This window comes from Musca domestica, unplaced genomic scaffold (assembly GCF_030504385.1).
Source record: "Musca domestica strain aabys unplaced genomic scaffold, Musca_domestica.polishedcontigs.V.1.1 58, whole genome shotgun sequence".
Classification (NCBI taxonomy): Eukaryota; Metazoa; Arthropoda; class Insecta; order Diptera; family Muscidae; genus Musca; species Musca domestica.
Window position 1 is genome coordinate 5008882 of NW_026712360.1, and position 25631 is coordinate 5034512.

At 32.8% G+C, this 25631-nt stretch overlaps 1 protein-coding gene across 6 annotated transcripts in view; it reads right to left on the reverse strand.

The window, feature by feature from the left end:
* Nucleotides 1-6084: 6084 nt before the first annotated feature.
* LOC101899428 (NAD kinase) overlaps nucleotides 6085-25631 on the reverse strand; it is a 43373-nt gene continuing 23826 nt past the window's right edge. For 3 of the 6 annotated variants that reach the window (XM_059128850.1, XM_059128849.1, XM_059128848.1), the window contains 4 exons: nucleotides 8985-9302; nucleotides 8515-8914; nucleotides 8198-8455; nucleotides 6085-6612 (listed from right to left, as the gene is read on the reverse strand). In XM_059128850.1, the coding sequence (XP_058984833.1) occupies nucleotides 6319-6612; nucleotides 8198-8455; nucleotides 8515-8914; nucleotides 8985-9302 (1270 nt within the window). In that variant the 3' untranslated portion in view covers nucleotides 6085-6318. Of the gene's footprint in view, nucleotides 6613-8197; nucleotides 8456-8514; nucleotides 8915-8984; nucleotides 9303-10866; nucleotides 11078-16502; nucleotides 16764-23283; nucleotides 23710-25631 lie in introns of those variants that run through there. The other 3 variants (XM_005187027.4, XM_059128851.1, XM_020038054.2) reach the window with 3 other exon arrangements.

Sequence of the window (25631 nt, forward strand, 5' to 3'; positions counted from 1 at the left end):
TCTAAACTATATAACTAACCTATGAATATTACTTAAAAACATATTAAATACAAATTTATAAGGAAAAAATATATGTTTTAATAATCTAACTAGTAAATGATAGTATTTAAACCATGTTTACATATGCATGATTTATTTGACATAGGAATCATTATTAATTAATTATGTCTATGTAAACATAGTTTTAGCTAATTTGACATAATCTTAAAGAAATCTATGTAAAATTATATAGCACAATTTATCTGACACAAAAAGGGAATAATGTAGTCTAGTCTATAAGAAAAACAAGAAAAAAACATGTATACAATATAAGAAAACAACGCATAAGAAAATGAGAAAGATCATAAAGTGAAGATTTTGAGAAGTTATTTCACAGGAATTTTCAAGCAAAATTTTTGAATGGCTGCAAAAGTTTTGTTGAGAAAATCCCAAAAAAATTTCAAAAAAATCTTACCCTTTGAATAATTTTTACAGCTTAATGGTGGACTCCACTGGCCCTATTGTCTTTACGTCCTAATGATGTTTGACCTTTTCAAAAAAAATGTGTTTGGCTGACACGAATATTGATTGGCGACTAGTATTACAATGTTTTATCTCAGACTCATTCGAGCTTAAAGTTTTTTTTTTATATTCTAAATTCAATAACTTTTTGTCTACACTTATTTCTAGGTTAAATTTCTATTTCTTCCTAACACAATGTAACAATTGACCCTCTACCTTAAGTACAGTATTGCCACATTGGAAAATAACAATAGACTGCAAAACAATCAGTATTTTCATCAGGAGGCATCACGGTACACACTAGATAAATATTGAATAGGTAAACTCCACAATTTAATTCCCAGCATAAATGAATTGATGGTCCATGAAATTTTCTCTTAGAAGGTTAAAAAATCTGAAAAAAATCCTTTATTAAACATTTCTTAAAAAAAAAAAATCGCCATATTTTTATATTTGCAACAATTGCACCTTATTTTAAAAAAAGATGTTGTGCTTCAATTTTTGGCTGAAATTGAGGCATAATATCTGTAGATATCAATAGAAGTCTTCTATTTTGTTTTCAGTTCAGTTAACTATTAACATTAAAAAGCATTATTATTAAAAATATTTTCGAGAGTAGAGTAAACGGCATGGTAGAAGAATACATGTAGATGCAATGCTTGGGAACATTAATATGTCAAAATTTTTAAAATGTTATTTTTTCAAAAATAAGTAGATTATTATCTGTTTCCTTATGACCCACCAATCTAAGGTTGTTATGATATGTATTTTTCAACAATTTTAACGAATTTTAATAGTTTTTAATTCAAAATTTTCATTTTCTATATTGGTTTGACGGTTTATTGTCTCAACAGCTGTGTCGATGCGACTACCTGTAATCTTCTAAACGGTAAACGGTGTATAAATCGATTTACAGATCCCTATAAGGTTTTCACAGCATTGCCAAAACAAAAAGTTTAAACATATCTACGAAAAAAGACAATTGAAACAAAACGATAATCTAGTGCGTGTCTTAATTTGTTTGTTGTTGTAATTTAAAGATTGCCATCAATTTTTAAATATTAATAACTCGAAAAACAATTGTTGTTAATTAGGTTCACAAAATATTTGAGGCAACTGTCCAAACAAAAGTCGATCTATATATCCCTACTATGGCGTTTCTTAAAGTAGAGGGCCAACATTTAATCTGCATTATAAGACAATGATTTACATATTTTTTAATTTTAGGACTTTTTTGTATTAATCAGGGTTAGGAACTACGAAAACTACGTTCACACTGGCGTGTTTACATTGTATGAAAATATATTTCGAATAAATTAACCTACTTTCAAATTTAATGTCAAATTCTAGATTGCTTACAAAATATGTACTATCTATATGATTATCTATAACAGATATATTTTTTGTTTACTTAAATTGGAACATGTAAACATAGGAAATTATAATTTCAACTACAATCTTTCCCGGATTGGTGTCCATTTTTTAACTTTATAAGAAATTCCAATGCATGAAGGAATAATAACAAAATCCACTTTTCAAAATCACTCAACTTTTTTGGCCTCCCTCAATTTCTAACCAATATTTGTAGTTTTTAGATTTAAACAAAATTCTAGGACAAATCAAAGAATCCCCCAAATTTCCAAATATGATATGATATTCTTAGGCTACAAATAAATAATTTTTTGTCTTATAATATATATACATAAATCATTCGAACACAATTTAACCACTGATAACTGTACATTTTACGGGTTAAATTATGCAAAACCAAAGTTGAAAAGCAAACATTTGTAGTTGATGGCAGGTATTTCGTGAAAAAGTTATACTTGAAAAAAAGAAAACATGTCGTATGTTTGATTGACAACACAGCGCGATATCTTTTTGTATATATAAAAATATAGCTGAAATACTTGCTGAGGAGTAGTAGTTGATAGAAAACAAATACTAGAAAAAATCACACATATTTTTGATGTTATTATACGATTTGTTAAACAATTTATTATATATGATATTTAAATATGCCAAGAATTGCCACAAGAATGCAATCATTTAATATTATTATGACATCTCATATATATACACACATAGATTAATATATACATAAATATTAAAAATTTATATAATATCTCACAAAATTTCCAAAAAAAAAGCTTATGTACAGGGTAACACATATATTTATAGGTGTTTTGTAACTGTTCAAGATAAAAACAATGTTTGAAAATGGTTCTCAAAATTAATATTAAAATAATAAAAAACAAATAATATTTAATACAACATTTTGGTGGTTGGCAAGGCGGTTATTGGGCTCCACTTGAAATTGTTGCCATTATTGAGTGTGTAAATAACTACCTTAATGATGGCAATGCTGTGGTGGCATCTCATAGCACCTGGCCACTCCATTACATTCTCATAAAACAAATCATAACGTTTATGAGCATTATTGTGTGAATTAGACAATATAGTTAAGTGAACGAATAAAATATTATTAGTAAAAAAATATTTAATATTATATATAATACAATAAACAAATCATATTATGTGTCTATATTATTCTTATTGCACACTTGCACAAAAACCTAGAAAAAAGCTGGTATGGGGTCAAACACACACTATTCACTGATTTATTAGCGAACAAAAAACCAAAACTATTTCCGTATCCTTAAAACATATTTTATAAGCATCTTTGTGACCAAAAAAAATGTTTCTATATTAAAAATAATATATACGTAACATACATATATGTAGAAAATATTTATAAACCAAATGAAAAAAAAATCTAAATTGTTTTGCATTTTGAGCATAATAGTCAAAAAACAACATAAATAACAAAAACTAAAAATATATTATTATCATTAAAAAATATTAAAAATAAATTGAAAAATAATGTTATTACCAAAAATACATATATAACAAATGATTACAATGGGAGAAACCACTTTGACGTTTTAATAATAAAAAATACATAACCTATAAAAATCAAAAACAAAAATTATAAAATTTGCAAATTGCTAAACAATGACATTTTCCCCTTAAAAAACAACATTATATTTATAAAAAATACAAATTTAAATGTAGCTATTATTGTGTATTTTCCCAAACTCCCCCATTAATAATCCTCATACATAAAGAAACCTAAATGAATGAACCATTATGGAACATTTAATATTATACGAGTTTTATATAACTCTAACCAAACTATTTATATACAAGAAACAAAAATAAAAATATAAAACATAAATTATAATAATTATTGTAATATGAAAATACAATCTAAATACGAATCGATTCAAAAAAAAAAAAAATGATGATAACACACACAAGTTGTTGGTGAATAAAAAACTGAGCTACACTCTGAAAAAGAAAACAAAAATTGATGTTTTTATTTGGGGATATTTAGGGATTACAATGTTGATTACAACATAGGTCAGATTGTATCAAAATACATCTCTACATGAAATATAGGAGATTTGAATTGGAACGGAACTACAATCCAAAAAAATAAAACCCAAATTGATGTTATTTGGGGGCATGGTAGTCGGATCGAAACAGCTGCTGGGACAATGATTCAATTTTGAAATTGAAAATATTGAATGAAAAATTCATATTTGTAAGAATTCTTGAAAATTGGATAAAATAAGAACCTCCGGTTGTTGTAGTACAAGGAAACATTTAAAAATCTACTTATTTTTTTTTTTTTTTTTTTTTTTAATTTTCGACATATTAATAATGTTCCCACGCGTTGATGCATCTACCTGCATTCTTCTACTATGTTTGGAGGTATAAAGGGTGATAAAAAAAACTGCAACAAAGTCAAACGTCATAATTTTTACAATTTCTTTTTTAATTTTATTGAATGAAAGCAAAAAATGTCGGAAATAGAATCAAATTTTAGAATAAGTTTAGATTTGTTCGAATAGGTCACCTTTGACACGAATTCTGGCCTTCAAACGGAGAACGGAGAGCGAACATCCGCTGTTATGGCGGCCCACACCATCACGATGGCCGGCGCTTGAGTTCTGGTTGCCAACCGAAGTTGGACATTCTCAGCTGACCCACGATCATTTTGTTTGTTTACAAACTGCTAGACAACCAATGTTTTCTCATCGGAGACGGAGAAAACCAAATTCGGCAGTTCACCACTTTCGGCCAAGCGAAGCAACTCTTTAGCTCTTTGAGTCCATTTTCTTTCTGTTGCGGTGTAAGTTCTTGCACTTTTTTGGAATTTCAATGGCTTTACCCCGAGCTCATTTTTTAATATTTGCCGAATGGAATATTGCGATATGTTCAGCTCACGAGTCATTTTTCGGACATTCAATTCCATTGCATGTAAATCCTCATGAATGAGGTTAACCTGGGAATAAGCTCTTATCTAAACATACTATAAAAGAAAACAAGTTTTTTTTTATTTTTTTAGAAACAGGAGTATTTTTTGTTTTATTATGTTGTTTTTTTGTTCAGTTTTAGAAAAAAATACGCTTGTAAAACTTAGTAGAAAATAAAAAACGTTGATCTACTACATACGTATAAGTAAATATTGAAATATGGTTTTTTGTTTTCATTATATTTAATATAAAATTATTGTTTTTTATAATATTTTGTTTTATTTTTTTATTATTTGTTTAATGGTTTAAGTAATGACTATTCCTAAATTAAAAAAAAAATATGTAAACAAAACTGCAACTCAGAAATAATTTTCTTTTTGTTATATATGAGTAGAACACAGTTTGCAAATAACCAAGTTTAAGGGGGTGGGAAAGAAATATGATACCAAAAAAAAGAAAATTTGAATAGATTCAAGAAATCCCTCGAACCAAAAGAAGGTAAAGTATAAAAACACCACAAGCAACCAGTTTGGAATTTTGGGTTGTAGAAAAATAAGGGAAGAAGAACGTAATCACTATTATTGTATATTGGAACATAAGATCTATTAATAAAATAACTTTTTTTAAACTAATTTTCATAGAAATCGTATATGGAAATTATAATATCCCAATGTTTTGCACAACTTCTGTTAGTTACCCTTAATATTTGTTCTAAAATATTTTAAAAACTTGTTTCAATTTTGAAAATTTATTAATTTTTGCAAAAAGAGAATTCGTTGAGACACTATAAAAGGAAAACATTTAACAAATACCGGGAAAAACTTCATGATTTGAAAACAAATTTACAGAAGTTACATTTTTTGGGGGGGATATATTGCATAAATTATACTAGAAAGCATATTTCGATAATGTTGTGTTTTTATATTTTATAACAATAATCATAATCAATATTTAATAATAGTTATCATAATAAACCATTTCCATTTGCTGGGAATTTGAGCTTTTTAAACAACTTATTTTTGCATCGTTTACAAAAATATTTTTTCTTTTCTTTTTTAATTTCCATTTTGTAAAGAATAAACAATTACAATTAAACTATAATAATTGGCAACAATTTGTTTTTAACCATTTCTAAGTTTATATCCATTTTTTTCAAACTTTTCCTATACATATAAAACATAATACAATTGCTTTGTTTATAACTATAACTATATATATTAAAAAATAAAAAAAAATAAAATAAAAATTAATAATAATCATAAAAAAATTAATAATAAAACAGAAAAAAAAATAATAATAATATACAAGCCTACAGAGAAAGCTTTCCATACAATGTTAAGCCTTTTTAACACATTCCGATTTATAGTTTAAGACCTTTGTTTATTTTCCTATCTGTTTTTTTTTTTCTCCATTTCACATAACCAATGAAATTTTAATATTGCTTAGTTGTTGGTATGTTTTTGAATGACCTACCATTCCATTTTTAAATGGAATTTTAACTATCTAACAAAGAATCTGAACCCCTTTCCAATTCATCGAGTGTATCTTCGGAACCGGATGCAGTCAGGTCGGACAATTCATCCAAACACTTTTGCTTCTTGCGTACATTCCAGTGCAAACACTCGGCCAGGGAATCAAACCAATCGGATATTTGGTCTTGGGCACATATACTTGGCACTGGATATATTGAGGTTGTTACTCTCAGACTGTCACCGTGGAATAGCTCTTGACGATTGCGACCATCGAACGAGACCCATGATGTGTTGCGGCTATCTGGTGATACGGAAATCTGAAAAAGGAAAGGAAAGAAAGTATTGAAATGAAAAATTGAATAAAAAGTAGAATGGATAGACGGGACCATAACAACATTAAACCTTTAATATTTTATGTTTTATAAGAAAGGGAGGAGATCATGGAAAATTCTTCAAAATGAAGGACATAATTAAACAAAGGACATAAAAAAACAAAAAGCAAATGTTCAACATCCTTAGATTTTCCAAGAACCCTCAGATCCATGTTCATGGATTCTATAGGAAAAATGTCCAAAGAATCGCCGGATCATTGATCGTGGATTTTTAATGATGGATTTCCAAAAGCCCTTCAGATAAATAATCGTGGATTTTAATAGAAAATTTTCCAAAAGCCCTTCAAGTAAATAATCGTGGATTTTAATAGAAAATTTTCCAAAAGCCCTTCAAATAAATAATCGTAGATTTTAATAGAAATTTTTCCAAAAGCCCTTCAAATAAATAATCGTGGATTATAATAGAAATTTTTCTAAAGGACCATCTGATCAGTGCTTAATGATATTTAAAGAAATATTTTCAAGGACCTTTAGATAATTTTTCAAAGCACATCCTTAGATTTTCCAAAGTCCCTCAGATCAATGTTCACGGATTCTAAAGGAAAAATGTTCAAAGAATCGTCAGACTATTGATAGTGGATTTTTAATAATGGATTTCCATAATATTTCCTTCAGATAAATAATCGTCGATTTTAATAGAAATTTTTCCAAAAGCCCTTCAGAATAATTGTGGATTTTAATAGATTTTTTTCCAAAGCACCATCTCACCTTTAGACCTTTAGATCATTTTTCAAAGCACATCCCTAGATTTTCCAAGGACCCTCAGATCAATGTTCGTGGATTCTAAAGGAAAATGTGAATCGCAAATTTTTTATAGAACATTGTGCAAGACAAAACGTTCAACATCCTTAGATTTTCCAAGGACTCGCATTTTTTCAAAGCACATCCTTAGATTTTCCAAGGATCTCAGATCAATGTTCATGGATTCTAAAAGAAAATGTGAGTCGCAGATTTTTATAGAACATTGTTCAAAAACCAAACGTTCAACATCCTTAGATTTTCCAAGGGGTCGCACTAAAGGAAAAATGATCAAAGAATCGTCAGATCCTTGATCGTGGATTTTTAATAATGGATTTCCAAAAGCCCTTCAGATAAATAATCGTGAATTTTAATAGAAACTTTTTCAAAGGACCATCTGATCAGTGTTTCATGATAACATTTTCAAGGACATTTAGATCATTTTTCAAAGGACCCTCACATTTTTCAAATGATCATCAGATAAATGAACATGGGGATTTAAATGAAATTTTTAAGTTTTAGTGGATATTCTCAAATAAAAATAGCGGATTTCGAATAAGATTTTCGAAGGACCATCAGATCAAAGATCATTAATTTATTAAAATCGTTTCTCAAAGGGAAATTTCTCAAAGAAAATTTCTCAAAGAAAATTTCTCAAAACAACGCCCCGTTTATCGTCGACATTAAAGGAACACTTCATAGAGGACCGATCATAGATTTTCAAAGAACATTTCTCAAGGGACCCATATATCATTGCGTTAATAATAATTACCTTAAGTTCAACACCAGCAGGTACGACAATAGGACGAAAACTTAATGAATGTGGACAAATGGGTGTTACCATGATGGCGGGCACAGATGGATGGATCATGGAGGCACCGGCCGCCACAGCATAAGCTGTACTGCCCGTCGGGGTGCTGACAATCAAACCATCGCCCTGGACCGAGGTGATATATTTGCCATCCAAAAACAAATCAATGTTGCTGAGATATGGTGATGGTCCACGATCGATGACCACTTCGTTGAGGACCTAAAGAAAAAAGGGATATATTTAATAATAAATTTCATCAAGAATTTCAAAAAACTCACCAATATATTTGTTGATGGCGCCCGGCTGCCACTTTTGCCACTGGCATTATGTGTGCCACTGCCGCCACAGGAATCCATCGAAACTCCACTATCACCTGAGATACTACAATTCATTTGATTCTGTTGGCAATCCGAATCCTTGCGTCTTTCACTTTTCCTATAGATGACACAACGCAGACGGCTGCGCAACGTCAGAGCAGCATGACCCTCCAAAACATTGGTTACCTGCTCTTGGAAATTATCAAATTGGAATGGTGTAAGAAAACCCAATGAACCCAAATGGAAAGCCATTACGGGTGGCACAGATTGTTGAAACAGTAGCGAGGCATAGAGCAGTGTGCCATCGCCTCCAAGGCAAACAATGAAATCAATGCGATCGGTAAGATCATCACGGCCATCTCTGCGGCGGGAAAAGGAAAACAAGGATTCAATGAGTATTTGATATTTAGAGAATTTGTATTTGAACTCACTTGAATGTAACTAATTTCTCTTTGATATTCTGAAACCGTTTGTCCTCCTGCAGCGACAAATCATCCAGTACTGCCGATTCAACCCAGACCACCATGTGTTTCTCCTGTACCAACCATTCGACAAGTTGAACGAAAGGAGCCATTACAGTGGAGTCTCGCACCTTTTTGATTACCAACACCGTTAACGGTGGTTTGTACCAGGTCAAACGCTGACTGGCCGGGTCCTGTATTTGCATAACCATTGCTGGATTTTTCATAATGCGTCCACATGGTCCAAATTGTTGAAATGGTGAGGGGGCGTTTAGACTTCGTGTGCGCCTGCAAGGAAATACAAAAGAAGAAAGGAACATGAAATTAAATAAAGAAATTTAATTAAATAATTAAATAAACAAAGCAGAGGTATTAAATCTGTTTGTTGGAACAGTTCCAGAATTTTATGAAAATTATCAGATTTAAATCATTCATTGCTTTTATTTTGAAATTAAACAATGAAAATTAGTCACTACGAGAGAAAGGTCAGTTATTTCGCTTCCATGGAATTCCGGAATTTTGAGATGAGACGGCACTCTTATATAGATCAGGAAACAATACAAAACACGCATGATTAATGATGTGAAGTGACATATAAAAGCGTGTTTAAGTCGTATTTAAATTATTTGTTTAATGTGATTCTGAACTTTTTTCAAAATAATTTGCAGTATTTAGAATATGATTCATATTTGAAGGAAGGAATAAAAACAAGTAGATATGGATATTTTTAATCTTCTATCAGATTATTTTTATGACGCTCTGGGATGATTAATAGTTTTTTTTAAGAATATTACAAAGGGACGAATTGTCGCAGGACGAAGGCTGGATATCTAAAAAGTATAAAAATTAGTAAACTTTGAGTCACGTGATACCCATATTGCATTGGTTGGTCCTAAAAACTCCAGCCATTAACGGAAATGTAACTGATTTCAAAAAGCAATCAAGAAACATTGGTGAAATTGGCCGTCCAGAACGGTGTTGTCATACTTCTATGTTGCTCCAAGGACATATAACCATCCAACACATGTATTCGAGTCCTAATATTGTATATTTGTTTGTTTAAATTCGTTTTTTCTTATAAAAAAAACAAAAGGACTTTTAATTTGCACACAAAGTAGGGTATACAAGGTATGAAAAAGACCCATTGCTGTAAAATAGGATTCACAAGGTAAGAAAAAGACTCAACAGCGTTGCCATACTCGCAAATGATTTCTCCTCAATAAGTGATAGTTGGAGGGATGATCTTTCGAAAAAATGTCTGTTACGCTATTTAATATTATAAAATCCCCTAGAAAATGAACTCTAATTGGTCTACGATTTCTGCTGGCTTCATATAGCGGTAGCCTTGACTTGTGATCTACATTTTGCATCCAAATTGAATATTTCAGATGTTCTTGCAGCTTTCAGATTTTATTTAAGAACTAATATTTGTGCTTAAAACCGAAAATCAGTAGAAAGTCAATAAAATAGGTATACGAATGGTTGGAAACATACAGTGAAACATAAACCTCCTTAAATTTCAAGTATTTTTAACAAAAAACAGAAAATACTTAAAATGATAGCTATTTCATATTATTTTATGATAAAGAGTAGAGTTGTGATGTCTCAATAATTTTTGGAGGTGTGTAAAAAGCAGCAACCAAACGCAAGCATCATGATTGTAATTTTATTGACATTAAAAATAACAGAGGAGGTACAACAATGCCAATAATGATGGTGATGATGATGTTGATTGAAGAAAAAATTAAGCCAGCAGAAGGTTAAAGCAGCACACCTCTAATGGCCACAGCAAGTGATTCGAAAAAAGTAAATAAAATATAAAAAATTAGGTATTTATTTAGCCATTGAATACCTTAATGTGCGCATTGAAGGATGAATTTTATCCATCAATGACAGATTTTCCATGGCTTGGGTGGCAGAATTTTTCAATTCCGTTTCAAAAATGACACCATTTTTTGATGATGACACTAATTTTTGTTCCTCTAGACACTGTAGGTGTTCGGGGAACAGGTGGTTATGGCCATTTTTATTACTGGGTAACATGATGATGATGGGTTTTAAGAATTATTGAAATTATTTTTTTTTTCGATTTTTAAATTTTGACAACAGGTTTTTGTTGAACACCTGCTTGGCGATGATGTTTATTATTTTTTTATATTTCAATGTTTTATTTTTTGTTGTAACTGATATTTATGAAATTGAAATTCACAAAGTTGGAGGGGAGACAATAAAAAAATATTGATTTTTTGTTGTTGTTTTTAGCTTTTCCGTCTGACATTCGCACATAAACAAATCAAAGTGGTTGAACTTGTTGTTGGAGGAAATTTTCGAACACACAAAAAAGGAACGAGAAGAAGCGGAGAGGGGTATACACAGAATGAAAATGGGCATTTATTGAAATTTCAGAATTTAATTTCCATTTCATTTATTTTCATTTATTTTATTTTTTGTAAAGTGACAAAAACCACTTGAAATTCTGTTCGTTAAAAATCAGTTTTATTATTTATTTATTTTATTTTATATCTTAAAACAGGCACTCGTAGGCCTACGATCAGATCTAAACTACGTTCGACCGTAAATTTATGCGTCACAACTCCAAGTTCCGTCGTCAGCAACCGTGTATGTGCTATGATCGAAGGTTATATTAACACTGGTAACCCACAGTTATCTGTGTTGACCATAAAGCTTTAGTTGGACTTCAATATCGTCGTAAACACGCTTACAAAATTCAAGCGTAAAAGATCCATTGCGTTTAACCCAAACATTGGATGTTTGAACAGAAATGATGATGCGAGAGTAAATTTTATTGTTTTTATTGATATTGTCTATAGAGAGGTGAGAGAGATTCAGATGACAAAACGTCATGTTGCCGGCAGTTTGAAAGATTGTCAGTTCAAATATTTAAAAAAAAAAAAACAAACATTGGCAACGCTTTGCATGTCGATTTAAAGTGTTCTCAGACACAAAAAATAAACTGCAAGGGGCTGGTGTAATAATTTTGGGGAAAAACATGTGATTTTTAAAAATCATTTACGAAAATCCACGAATGTACATTTCCGTAAAAAATGTTTTAGATCGTGATTTTTCTAAAAATACATTTTTTTGAGATTACACAATCCCAAAAAATTAATAAAAATCCACGATTCAAAATTCATTCCATCATGAATATCCAGGTGGAATTCCATTCCAACGTATATAATTTTACTCAAGGGAAAAATTATCCAATTATGAATAATTGAGATAAAAAAATATTAGAGAAGATGGCAACGCGAATGCGTCTTTTTCGTACCTTGTGTAACCTATGATGCATAAATTGGTGCCAAATCTAAAGTTCTCTTATTTTGTATAAAAATTAAGCAACTTAAACCAATTAATTTCAATTTTATGATTCCAATATATGCGTCGGGTGTTGGTAAGTCTATGGAGCAATATAGACGTTTGAAAATTTAATCCTGCACGACCAATTTCTCCAACGTTTTTCGGCCGCTTTTTTAGTTCAATTTTGGAAACAAAATGTAAAAATAATTTAAAAGACTGCATAATAAAACATTGAGAATATCCTAATAAGATTTTTATTTTGTTTTTTCTTCTTTTAAGTCGTAGATTTGTTATATATTTCAATGTTATAAAAAATAACAAAAGGACTTAAAATTTGCACGCCAAACAGGGCACACAAGGTACGAAAAAGACCCATTACTGTTAAATAGGATACACAAGGTATGAAAAACACTCATCAGCGTTGCCATACTCGCAAATTATAATTAAAGACTGCATAATTTAAATTATTGAGATAATTTAAATTGAGAATATCGTAATTCGATTTTTATTTTGATTTTTCTTCTTTAAAATCGTTTATTTTTTATACATTTCATTTTTTTGGATAGGTCTGGGTATGTTTTTTTATTTATATATTTAAGAATGTTTTCCATATTTCGTGCATTTCCCACATTCATAAATTATCCCCCCTCGTTAACCTTAGATACCAATCGCGTTTGTCTCCAATAACTGATTTGTATAACACTTCCGAATGACTTGACATAATTTTCAAGTGCATGAGCGTCAGAGAAAGAGAGAGGGAGAACAAATAGAGTGGAGTACCAAGTAGTAGCCAATGGTGAGAAGAAAACAAAACAATAGCCGTCAATAGACAATATCAATATTTCAATAGACAATTGCTTTGCATTTTGAATGAAATTTTTAAAACTATTGTTATTGTGGCTGCTGTCGACAACTCCAAAACAATAGCTGAGGGTAATTAATAGAGAGCAAAAAATAAAACCTGGGCGTTATTCGACACCATAAATAATTGGTAATTGAGTTTATCTCTTGTCACACTCTGGGCAAATATCTAAAATATCAAGTCAACAATGGGCCGGGTGGTATTGTCTTGGGGCTGTAATGATAGATTAGTGAGTTGTGAACATTTTGTTGTTTGATTGCCTTTATTGGGCAATAATCGATTTATTTTTAAATTACTTTTGCTATGAATGATTTGTAGATTTTTTTTCTTTTTTTGGCAAAACAGGGCATTTGCTTAGATTGCCTGTCTGACAGGTTTACTGATCTATATAGATTGTGTTTGAAATCAAGACTTCAACACTTGCCAATTGGACAAAGATAAATTATCATGAGTATTGGGAGAAAAAAAAACAAACAAACCAAAAAGTAATGAACAAAATGTATGAATTAAAAAGACTGATCATCCTCGGGCCAACCGCTACGTGACCTAATTACAAATTCGCCAGGGTAAAACATAAAACAACTCACCGTGTATATGGGGGCTAATCAAATTACATGCAAAGAAAATTGGTATCGAATTAAAAAAGACCGAAAATTAGCATAGGGAACGGATTTTGATTGTCAGCTAAACAATAGAAGTGTTGCGTCAGCGAATTTAATGCAAAAACTGTTTCAAATAAATTAAAAAGGGGTCAAAAACTAGATAAAAGTCCACAATACAATACAAACATGAATATCCGGGATGAATTCTTAAGGAAAGCATTTTTCTGTAGAAACAATTGCTGCAATCATGAAAAATTAAGGAAAAATAATAAGGGAAGATGGCAACGCGAATGGGTCTTTTTCGTAACTTGTGTACCCTATTTGTTGCATAAATTGCTGCAAAATTTGAAGTGCTTTTGTTTTTTTTTTAAATTAAGCAACTTAAACCAACTAATTTTTCAATATTAGGATGCGAATATATGATTAGGATGTTGATAAGTCTATGAAGCAACATAAAAGTGTGAAAACACAATTCAATTTAAAAAAAAAAAAACGTGGGTAAATGTGACTAGGATTATCAAAATATCGAATATGGGTTGGTACGTTAGATATTCAATGTTCCGCCACCGGAGCGAGGATGTTACAAACGGAATGACAAAGTTAATAACCCTCCTTTTCAAGATGGAGGGTATAAAAACCAATAACATTTTTTGGGTATATGTAACGAGGTTGATTTTCGTTAGAACATTTTCGATTTTTTTTGCAAATCTCATTAGTTTCAGGAGAAAAATTTAACTTATCTTCCTCGGAATTATTTTTTAAGAGAAAATAAGGTGGAGGATTAAAAATTTATCCGGAATTTTTATTTGTGATTGGTCGGTTTCTCAAAGAAAAGGTGGAGCTATATCAAACGAAAATCTAGAGTTTGAACACGTTAAACGGGGTTTCTTAAGAAGCTGACGACGCAGAGAATTTGTAGCAGTTATAGTCAAAAATTGAACCAGAACAGATCGAGTAGCAGAACAGTCATGGTATCCATTTATATATTGAACGAATTCGATACGGCCAAACAATCTTCTGGGAGATATATAGAGAAATCTAACATCCTTCACAGTTTGAAACGTTGGGCGCCACGATTGTTCTTCCACCAAATTGACGAGTATAATTCTCCAAAAATCCATAAAATCAAGATTTTTTATTTCCTAAACAAAACCTCCGAAAATCTAAAAAATATTAGTCCTGATTATCCACCACAAGCAGCTCTATCATTCTGATCCATCAACATAGTTTCGATAATATTTCAAATATTAGCATTGATAGGTCTTATAAAATCCATGATAAAATATTTCAAACCTCACGAATTAAAAAAAAATATAGATTTATAAAATCCACGACTTAAACAAAAATCCACATGGATTTAAGACAATAATCTTTCGAAAAATAATTCCAAATTATATTCTCTCCTCCTAGGGGCGGATATACAAATACAAGGTGCAAAGGTGTTTTAATGACATTTTAGGAATATTTAATCAATCTTCTGGGAAAAATATAAAAATATCTAACATTCGACACTGTTTGAAACGTTGGGCGCCACGTCTGCTCTTCAACCAAATCGACTATTATAATTCTCTGAAAATCCATCAAAACGGGATTTTTTATTCCCTAAACAAAATTTCCGAAAATCATAAAATCCTGATTGACCACCACAAGCAGCTCTAACATTCTGATCCATGAACAAAAAAATCTCAGGTTGTGTTGAAAATATTTCTAAACTTCACGACTAAAAAAAATATTTATAAAATCACTGATTTAAATAAAAACAAATATTGAAATATTTACGATTGGCCGGACCGACCTTTTTAGTACCCTCCACCATTTGGAAAGTAACTGATGTAAAAATAGTCTGTGAATTCCCAAACTCGCTTGAATTTGAACAAGGAGTGAAACTCATTCGAATTCGAGCAAGAGCGCCCCATTTTATGTCTGGTGAAGGGTATAGGAATTAAGAAGGGATTTAAGGCTATTATCTTTCGAAAATTAATTCCCAATTATATTCTCTCCCCTTAGAGTTGGATACAAATACAAGGTGCAAAGTTTAATTTTTTTAAATGGCATGTTGGGAATATTTTTTAAAAAAATTTAATATAAATTTATTCCGACAGTTTTATTGTCGTAAAATAATTAAAAGAAAAAAAAATAAATAATAATGCTGATCCGGATTGACGTAAGAATAATAATTATTGGTTAATTAATTTTCTGACCTGGACTGAGTATCGATAATAATTATTTCCAGTACAATAGGGTAGGTGCAATATACAGGTGTTGAGTTCAAAAAAAAAAATAAATAAAAAAAAAAATAGTTCATCACATTCGGTTCGAGCCAAGGTAGCGTCTCACTAATAATTATTTATTTTTTAATACTTTTTTAATATTTCTTTTATTTCTTAATAAATTTTAGTTTGGCTTGAGGTCAATTGAAACATCAGTGTTTTATTTTTATAATTTTTTTTATAATAATAATTTTTTATAATTTTTTTTTTTTCAAATATATCGTCTGGGAAATATTCAGGGAAATATTTTATTCGGGAAAGCAACAGTCTTGTTTCACTGTCTACGCTAAAATTTTATTTATTATTTTTTTTTAATTTGTCTAATATATTTTCCAAGCGTTTTACTCAGTTATTCAAAAAAAAGAGTTGCTTCCTATTTTGGATTTTTTTTTTGGTCATAATTTTTTCCAAAATTTTGGAATTTTTCATTTTTTACCTTCTTAACACATTTTTTATGAAATAATTTTATATTATCTATTTTTATATAATTTCTGTAATTTTAAATCACAAAAAAAAATATTCTGGAAAATTTCTAAATTTTCCCCCAAAAATTTATAATCACAAAATGTTGTTATTTTTTTGGAATATTTTCGGCACAATAACACGTTATTTTTTATTTATTAATATTTTTGGAAATATGTTCACATATATTTGTGGCGTGTCTAAGCGTTATCGGTAGTGTACTGAACTTTTGAAGTGTTTTGAAACCACTAAACCTCTGATATTTCCATTTTGGAACGAACGCCTTAAGGTGTAAGAGCAACAAAAACAATTTTGATAATTGTGTTCGATGTTCGGTTCTTAGCGGTCGGTCGGTTGGTCGCTCGATCAGTGAAGTGAGTACCTTGTCTATATATACACATACATATATACGCATATATTTATAAAGTGACAATATTAAGTAGAATTAATTATATTTTCAAATTAAATACAATAGATTAGGTTAGGGAAAGGGAAACAAATGGGGAATGGGATTAGGAAAATGTCCCAAGATTGGAGATTTTAAAAATGACCGCTCAATTTTAAGATTTCAAAAAGGTGGGGATTTCCATAGGAAATTTTCAATTTAGCTTGGGCTGAATGGGGACTGATTTCCATAGGAAATTTTCAATTTCCTGGGCTGAATTTGGGGTTTCCATAGAAAAATTTCAATTCAGCCTGGGCTAAATTTGGGGTTTCCATAGGAAATTTTCAATTCAGCCTGGAAAAATTTTCAAATTTTTTATGAAAAGTTTTTCGAATTGTCATCCCTAATCAATGACTTTGCAAAATAAAATACTTAATTTTTAGACTTTAAATTAAGCAAATATATGGAAAAAAAAAAGAACTTTTCAGTGACACTGAATCTTGAAGAATAGCACGTGTAGAGATGGAATGGAGAACCAAAAATAAAAGGGAATTTAATCAATTCCAAAACATTTTGTATGCAATTCATGGTGTATACTTCCCTCTCCTTTTGACATTGATTTGCAAGTATTTTTCCAATGGTTTGGCGGTGTTTTAAACTTCCATTTAATGCAGCATTTAATGCAAAATGACGAAAAGGAAGAAAGCTGGCTGCCCTTTGGGGGTTTTTATTTTTCATTCAAATTTTATGTTAATCTAAAGATTTGTTTGGCTCCGAACTTGCATACCAGAAGCTTAAACCAAAATTAATTAATTTTGTTTACAACATTAAAATAATACAGGGTGAGGTAAAAAACTGCAACAAAGTCGAATGCCATCATTTTTTGATTTTTTTTTTTTTAATTTTTTTGAATGAAAACAAAAAATGTCGGAAATAGCATCAAAATTTAGAATAAGTTTAGATTTGTTCGAATTGATCACCTTTGCCACGAATTATGAAACCGTCACACGCTGCCCGAATGTTGCTCTGCGGTATTTTGGCCCAAAGTCAAATGCCATAATTTTTAATATTTTTTTTTGAAATTTTATTGAATGAAAGCAAAAAATTTCGGAAATAGCATCAAATTTAAAATTAAGTTAAGATTTTTTCGAATTGGTCACCTTTGGCACGAATTATGGCCATCAAACGGCCAATGAAACCGTCACACACTGTCCGAATGTTGCTCTGCGGTATTTTGGCCCAAAGTCAAAAGCCATTTTTTTTTGAAATTTTATTGAATGAAACCAAAAAATATCGGAAAAATCATCAAATTTTAGAATAAGTTTAGATTTGTTCGAATTGGTCAACTTTGGCACGAATTATAGCCTTCAAACGCCAATGAAACCGTCACACGCTACCCGAATGTTGCTCTGCGGTATTTTGGCCCATACCCGGCGAAGCGCTTGCTTGAAGTGATCAACATTTTGATATTTTTTAGTGCCAACCTTGCTTTCCAAAATACTCCAGACACAATAGGTACCAGAGATTTTGGTGGTCATTGTGCGTTGGAAATGATGCGAGAAACCTCATTTTGTAACCATTCTAGGGTGGCGCGTGCTAAGTGCGATGTGGCTGAGTTCTGTTGGAATGTCCAAGGTCTGCGGCCAAAATGTTTGCGTGCCCAAGGCTTTAAAACACCCTCCAGAATATTTTCGTGATAATATTCAGCATTTATTCTTATGCCACGGTCCATTAATACGAGAGGAGAGCGACCATTGGCTATTATGGCTGCGCACACCATCCCCATGGCAGGCGCTTGAGTTCTGGTGGCCAACCGAAGGTGCAAATTTTCAGCTGACCTCTTTGGCAGGTAAACACGGTTATTTTGTTTGTTTACAAACTGCTGGACAACGAATGTTTTCTCATCGGAGAAAAGCAAATTCGGCAGATCATCAGTTTCGACCAAGCGAAGCAACCCTTTAGCACTTTTGAGTCTATTTTATTTCTGTTGCGGTGTAAGTTCTTGCACCTTTTTAAAATTTCAATGGCTCTACCCCGAGCTCTTGTTTCAATATTTGCCAAATGGAATATTGCGAAATGTTCAGCTCACGAGCCATTTTTCGGCCACTGCGACGAGGGTTTCAATCAAGTCGCTTCTTTATTTTTCGAAAATGCTTCCTATATTTGTACGAAAACTGCTAAATGGCCCTAAATTTGGTATTGGGTAAAGGAATTTAGGTTAGAATCCATAAAATTTGTTATGTAGGTAGCTGTTGGTGTCTGTGGTTAAGATATGGGGGTGGTTTTGGGAAAGCGACCTATATTTGTACGAAAACTACTAAATGGCACTAAATTTGGTATTGGGTGAAAGAATAAGACTGGAATCCCGATATTTGTTATTTAGGCCTCCTTTGTGTAAGTTCTTGCACTTTTTGAAATTTCAATGGCCTTACCCAGAGCTCATTTTTCAATATTTGCCGAATGGAATATTGCGATATGTTCAGTTCACGAGCCATTTTTTCGGCCACTGTGACGCGGGTTTCGATCAAGACGCTTTTTTACTTTTCGAACCAATTTCTGCTGATGTTGCTGTTTTAACCGTCCACTTCCTTGACATATGTCGGGCTAAGCTACCAGTATCACCAGGGTAACGAGCGATGGTACGAGACACAAATGATTTATTCACATTGAAATGCTGGAGTGCTCCTACGATAGCCACTTGTGATTTTCCAGCCAAATATAAAGAAAATGCCCTATCACGCTTGAATTCCATCACGAATAAGTTTTTTTTTTTTTCTGGAAAATTCTCACCAAAATGCTTTTGTAGGCTTGTAAACAATATAATGAGCTGTCACTGGAATAATTCTAACAGATGTCGGATGAGTGTCTTAAAAATGACAACAGTTTGAAGTTGGTTGCAGTTTTTTGCAACTCACCCTGTATTTTTCATTAGAATTTTATGTTAATCTAAATTTTTTTTTTGGCTCAAATTTTTTTCTCCGACATCAGAAGATTAAATCAAAATTAATTACATTTGTTTACAACATTAAAAAAAAATAAATTTCCAAATTTTTAAATTTTTAAAGAATTTGCTAGAGACTCATTATCTTCCATGGCAGTGAACCGCTTCAAACCGATTCACATAATTAAAAAAATAAAAAAAAAAAATATAATCAACATAACAAAGGTTTCAAAAAAAAAAAACGTCAAGAAAACATAAACAAGACTCTTAAAACAAGTCTTTAACAAATTTGTTGTTATTTTGTTTTTTTTTTTAATTCTTTTTGTTTATTGTTCAGCTGCCAGCTTCTTGCTACTGGCTAACTGGCACCATATACAAACTGGTACCAAATAGTTTTGATATTCTACTCGCCTGCCAAAGATGATGATGAGTTGCAGAAACCAAAAAAGAAACAAAAAAAAAAAAAAACAAAAAGAATATCGAAAACAACTCAAAAGTAAATCCCAAAAATGTTGTTTGTTTTCAAGTTATTTAAAATTCTTAAAATGTCGTGGAGCTTTTTTTTCGAGATTTGTTATTAATGATAGGTTATTTATAAATTATTTAAAAAATTCCTTGCCATATGTTGTCTAGGTTAGTAATGATGGATGAATTTTTGTGAGTGTATAATAACGGGTTTTCAGGTTTACTAATTTATTAAGAGACAGAGAGAGTGAGAGAGAGGAAGAGAAGTAGAGACCAACTAACAAACACCATTTAAAAAAGAGAAAAAAAGCTTTAGTTTTGAGCAAAAGCTTTTTTTCGGAGAATATTCATGACATGTTTATGTTTGTAAACATTCAAACAGGTGATTTATTGCCGGGGAAGTTTGACACAAGGAAATTCTCAATTCAATCTGGCTGAATGGGGGTTTATGAAGGAAATCCTTAATTCAGCCTGGCTGAATGGGGTTTTCCACAATTAAGCACGTTTGAATGGGGGTTTTCCTAATCTAGCCCCTTTGACTGAATAATGGTTTCCCTAGGAAGTACTCAATTTGGCCTGGCAAAATGGCAGTTTCCATTGGAAATCTAAAATTTAGATCGGTTAAATATACAGGGTGAGATGAAAAAACTAAAAAAAACTGCTGTCATTTCTAAGCCATTCGTCCGACAGCTGTTAAAATTATTTCAGTGACAGCTCATTATATTTTTTACAATCCTACGAAAGCATTTTGGTGGGAATTTTCAAGAAAAAAAGTTATACGCATTGGAATTCAAGCGCGATAGAGTGATTTCTTTATATTTGGCTGGAAAACCACAAATGGCTATCTTTAGAGCACTCCAGCATTTAAATGTGAATAAATCTTTTGTGTCTCGTACTATCGTCGTTACCGTGATACTCGAAGCGTAGCCCGACGTCAAGGAAGAAAACAACGGCAACATCAGCAGAGATCGAAACCCGCGTCGCAGTGGCCGAAAAATGGCTCATGAGTTGAACATATTGCAATATTCCATTCGGCAAATATTGAAAATTGAGCTCGGGGTAAGGCCATTGAAATTCCAAAAAGTGCAAGAACTTACACCGCCGCAACAGAAAGAAAATAGACTCAAAAGAGCTAAAGAGTTGCTGCGCTTGGCCGAAAGTGGTGATACTGGTAGCGTAGCCCAACGTCAAGGAAGTGGACGGAAGAAAAAAACTGCAACCTCAGCAGAAATGGTTCGAAGAAAAGTAAAGAAGCGATTTGAACGAAATCCGCGTCGCAGTGGCCGAAAAATGGCTCGTGAGCTGAACATATCACAATATTCCATTCGGTAAATATTGAAAATTGAGCTCGGGGTAAGGCCATTGAAATTGCAAAAAGTGCAAGAACTTACACCAAGGAGATCTCCTTTGGAGACTTCTAGGAGATTTCCTATGTAGACATCTATTGAATTTGGTAGAATTGAAAATCTGCTTTGGAGACATCTGTTCACTCGGGCTGAATAAGAGATCTTCTTTGGAGACTTTTCTTCAGCCGGACTGAATAGGATATCTCCTTTGGAGACTTCTATTCATCCGGTACGAATGGGAGATCTCCTTTGGAGACTTCTATTCAACCGGGCAAAACTGAAAATCTGCTTTGGCGACTGTCATTCCGCTCTGAGGAATTGAAGATCTCCTTTGGAGACTTCCATTCAGCCCTGAGGAATTGAAGATCTCCTTTGGAGACTTCCATTCAGCCAATCTCTTGATCGAAACCCGCGTCGCCGTGGTCGAAAAAATGGCTCGTGAGCTGAACATATCGCAATATTTCATTCGGCAAATATGGAAAAATGAGCTCGGGGTAAAACCATTGAAATTCCAAAAAGTTCAAGAACTTACACCGCCGCAACAGAATGAAAATAGACTCAAAAGAGCTAAAGAGTTGCTTCGCTTGGCCGAAAGTGGTGATCAGCCGAAGTTTGTTTTCTTCGATGGGAAAACATTCGTTGTCCTGCCGTTTGTAAACAAACAAAATGACAGTGTTTACTTGCCAAAGAGGTCAGCTGAAAATGCGCACCTTCGTTTGGCCACCAGAACTCAAGCGCCGGCCATGGTAATGGTGTGGGCCGCCATAACAACCGATGGTCGCTCTACGCTCGTATTAATCGACCGTGGCATCAGAATAAATGCGCAATATTAAAGCGAAAATATTCTGGAGGGTGTATTAAAGACTTGGACAAGCAAACATTTTGGCGGCAGACCTTGGACATTCCAACAGGGCCCAGCACCATCGCACTCAGCACGCGCCACCCAAGAATGGTTACAAAATGAGGTTCCTCACTTCATTTCCAGCGCACAATGGCCACCAACAAAATCTCAGGATACCAATCCGTTGAACTATTGTGTCTGGAGCATTTTGGAAAGCAAGGTTGGCACTAAAAAATACCAAAGTCTCGATCGCCTCAAGCAAGCGCTCCGCCGGGAATGGGCTAAAATATCGCAGAGCAACATTCGGGCAGCGTGTGACGGTTTCATTGGCCGTTTGAAAGCCATAATTCGTGCCGAAGGTGACCAATTTGGACAAATCTAAACTTATTCTAAAATTTGATGCTATTTCCAACATTTTTGGCTTTCACTCAATAAAATTAAAAAAAAGTAAAAATTATGGCGTTTGATTTTGTTGCACCTTTTTATCTCACCCTGTATACATTGTCCGATATCTGGAGCGTTAAAAATATTCAATGGCCATTTTTTTGTTTTTTTTTTTAAAGGAACTTCAGCCGTTCTCCCTGCTTTCATTCAATAAAATTTCTAAAAAAAATGTAAAAATTATGGCCTTTGACTTTGTTGCAGTTTTTTCATCTCACCCTGTAAGTTTTCTTTTAATTTTTTTCAATTTTCAAGAGAAAATGTCTAAATGTCACTATTTTTTATTTTAATTTTTTTTGTTTTATTATCGTTTCGATATTTTCCAACACTACTTACGGCCATGTTCCGGAACGTCGTCGCCTTGTTGTGGAGGAGAAATAATTATAGTCCTCCTCCTCTTCCAAACTCGATGATGATTCGCCACGTTGCAGTAATTTTTGCTTATTTAAAAATTTCAAACGATTTAATTTTTTTGTCAAATCATCCATGGCACAATGGCCATTTAGGTCTTCCAGATTTGTAGATTTTATGCAGCCACCAACATTGTTGGGCATCATGCTGGCGGGCAAACATGGTCGCCGGGGACTGTAACCACCACCACCACCACCCCCCTCATAAATGTGATGGGGTTGTTGAAATGACAATTTATAATTGAAACGTTCCTCCAAACGGCTGCGGTGCAGGGTGGCCAGATCAATATCCGATAGGCAGGCCATGTTTTAAAGGTCTTTAAATATTTTTTTTTAAATTTGACGTCAGATTCTATCGGAATAATTATTTTTATATTTTCTTACGACTTTTTACAATTTGTTGTCATTAGCACTTGGGTATATTTTTTATATTTTTTTTGGTTAGAAACGGGAACCTAGATTTTTTTCCATAGAATATTATTATCATTCACATTGTATTTGTTTTAAATGAAACGTGAGCTATATTTATTTTATGGTTAGCTTTTGTTTTTTGTTGTGTGTGTGAAAAAAATTATTAATGCTTTAAGTCTGGGCAAACAATGTAAATGCAAACAAATTAAAATTCCGACTATGCGGCACAGTAATTAACATACTAACGGCCGTTAATTAAGTTAACAAGGTGGAATGACTAAGCAGGCAACTACGAACCTTGTTCAGCCTGACTGGATTAAATTTTTCTCAGGAAAAATTGACGTTTTCCCATGGAGGACCCCATTCAGCCCAGGCTGAATTGCGATTTTCTTTTGGAACGTTTCCTTTGAAAACTTCTATTCAACCGGACTGCATAGGAGATCACTTTTGGAGACTTTTATTCAGCCGGGGTATATAGGAGATCTCCTTTGAAGACTTCTATTTAACCGGGTGGAATTGAAAATCTGCTTTAGAGACTTTGTTCAGCCGGGCTGAATAAGAGATTTCTTTTGGAGACTTCTATTCAGCAGGGCTGCATAGGAGATATCTTTTGGAGACTTATATACAGCCAGGCTGAATAGGAGATCACATTTGGAGATTTTTATTCAGCCAGGCTAAATAAGAGATCTCCATTGGAGACTTCTATTCAGCTAGGCTGAATTCTATGACTTATATTCAGCCAGGCTGAATAGGAGATCTTCTTTGGAGATTTCTATTCAGTCAGGCTGAGCCAGGCTGAATAGGAGATCTCCTTTGAAGACTTCTATTCAGCCGGAGTGAATAGGAGATCTCGTTTGGAGACTTCTATTCAGCCAGGCTGAATAAGAGATCCCCTTTGGAGACTTCTATTCAGCCAGGCTGAATAGGAGATATCCTTTGGAGACTTCTATTCAGCCAGGCTGAATAGGAGATCTCCTTTTGAGACTTCTATTCAGCCAGGCTGAATAGGAGACCCCTTTGGAAACTTCTATTTAGCCGGGCTGAATAGGAGATCTTATTTGGGGACTTATATTCAGCCAGGCTGAATAGGAGATCTTATTTGGGGACTTATATTCAGCCGGGCTGAATAGGAGATCTCCTTTGGAGACTTCTATTTAACCGGGTGGAACTGAAAATCTGCTTTGGAGACTTCTATTCAGCCAGGCTGAATAGGAGATCTTCTTTGGAGACTTATATTCAGCCGGGGTGAATAGGAGATCTCGTTTGGGGACTTCTATTCAGCCGGGGTGAATAGGAGATCTCGTTTGGAGACTTTTATTCAGCCAGGCTGAATAGGAGATCCCCGTTGAAGACTTTTATTCAGCCGAGAGATCTTCTTTGGAGACTTCTATTCAACCGGGTGGACTTGAAAATCTACTTTGGAGACTTCTGTTCAGCCGGGCTGAATTGAAGGTCTCCTTTGGAGACTTGTATCCAACCAGGCGAAATTGAAAATCTGATTTGGAGACTTTCATTCCGCTCTGAGGAATTAAAGATCTCCTTTGGAGACCTCCATTCTGCCTTGAGAAATTGAAGATCTCCTTTGGAGACTTCCCTTTAGCTCTGAGAAATTGAAGATCTCCCTGGAAATGCCTCATTCAAAATATTTCGTATTTCCATTTATACCTTGTTTTTTTTTTTCGTCGCATGAAATTAATAGCCTCTTTTTTATTAACCAAGAAGATTAAAAAGCGTTAATTACATATTAAACAAATATTATACAATGATTGGGTTGGCAAACTAACAATCGCACACACACACACACATACACCCATCACAAGGCGGTGTGTGTCTGTGTGTTTGTGAAATCATTTAATCGATTAT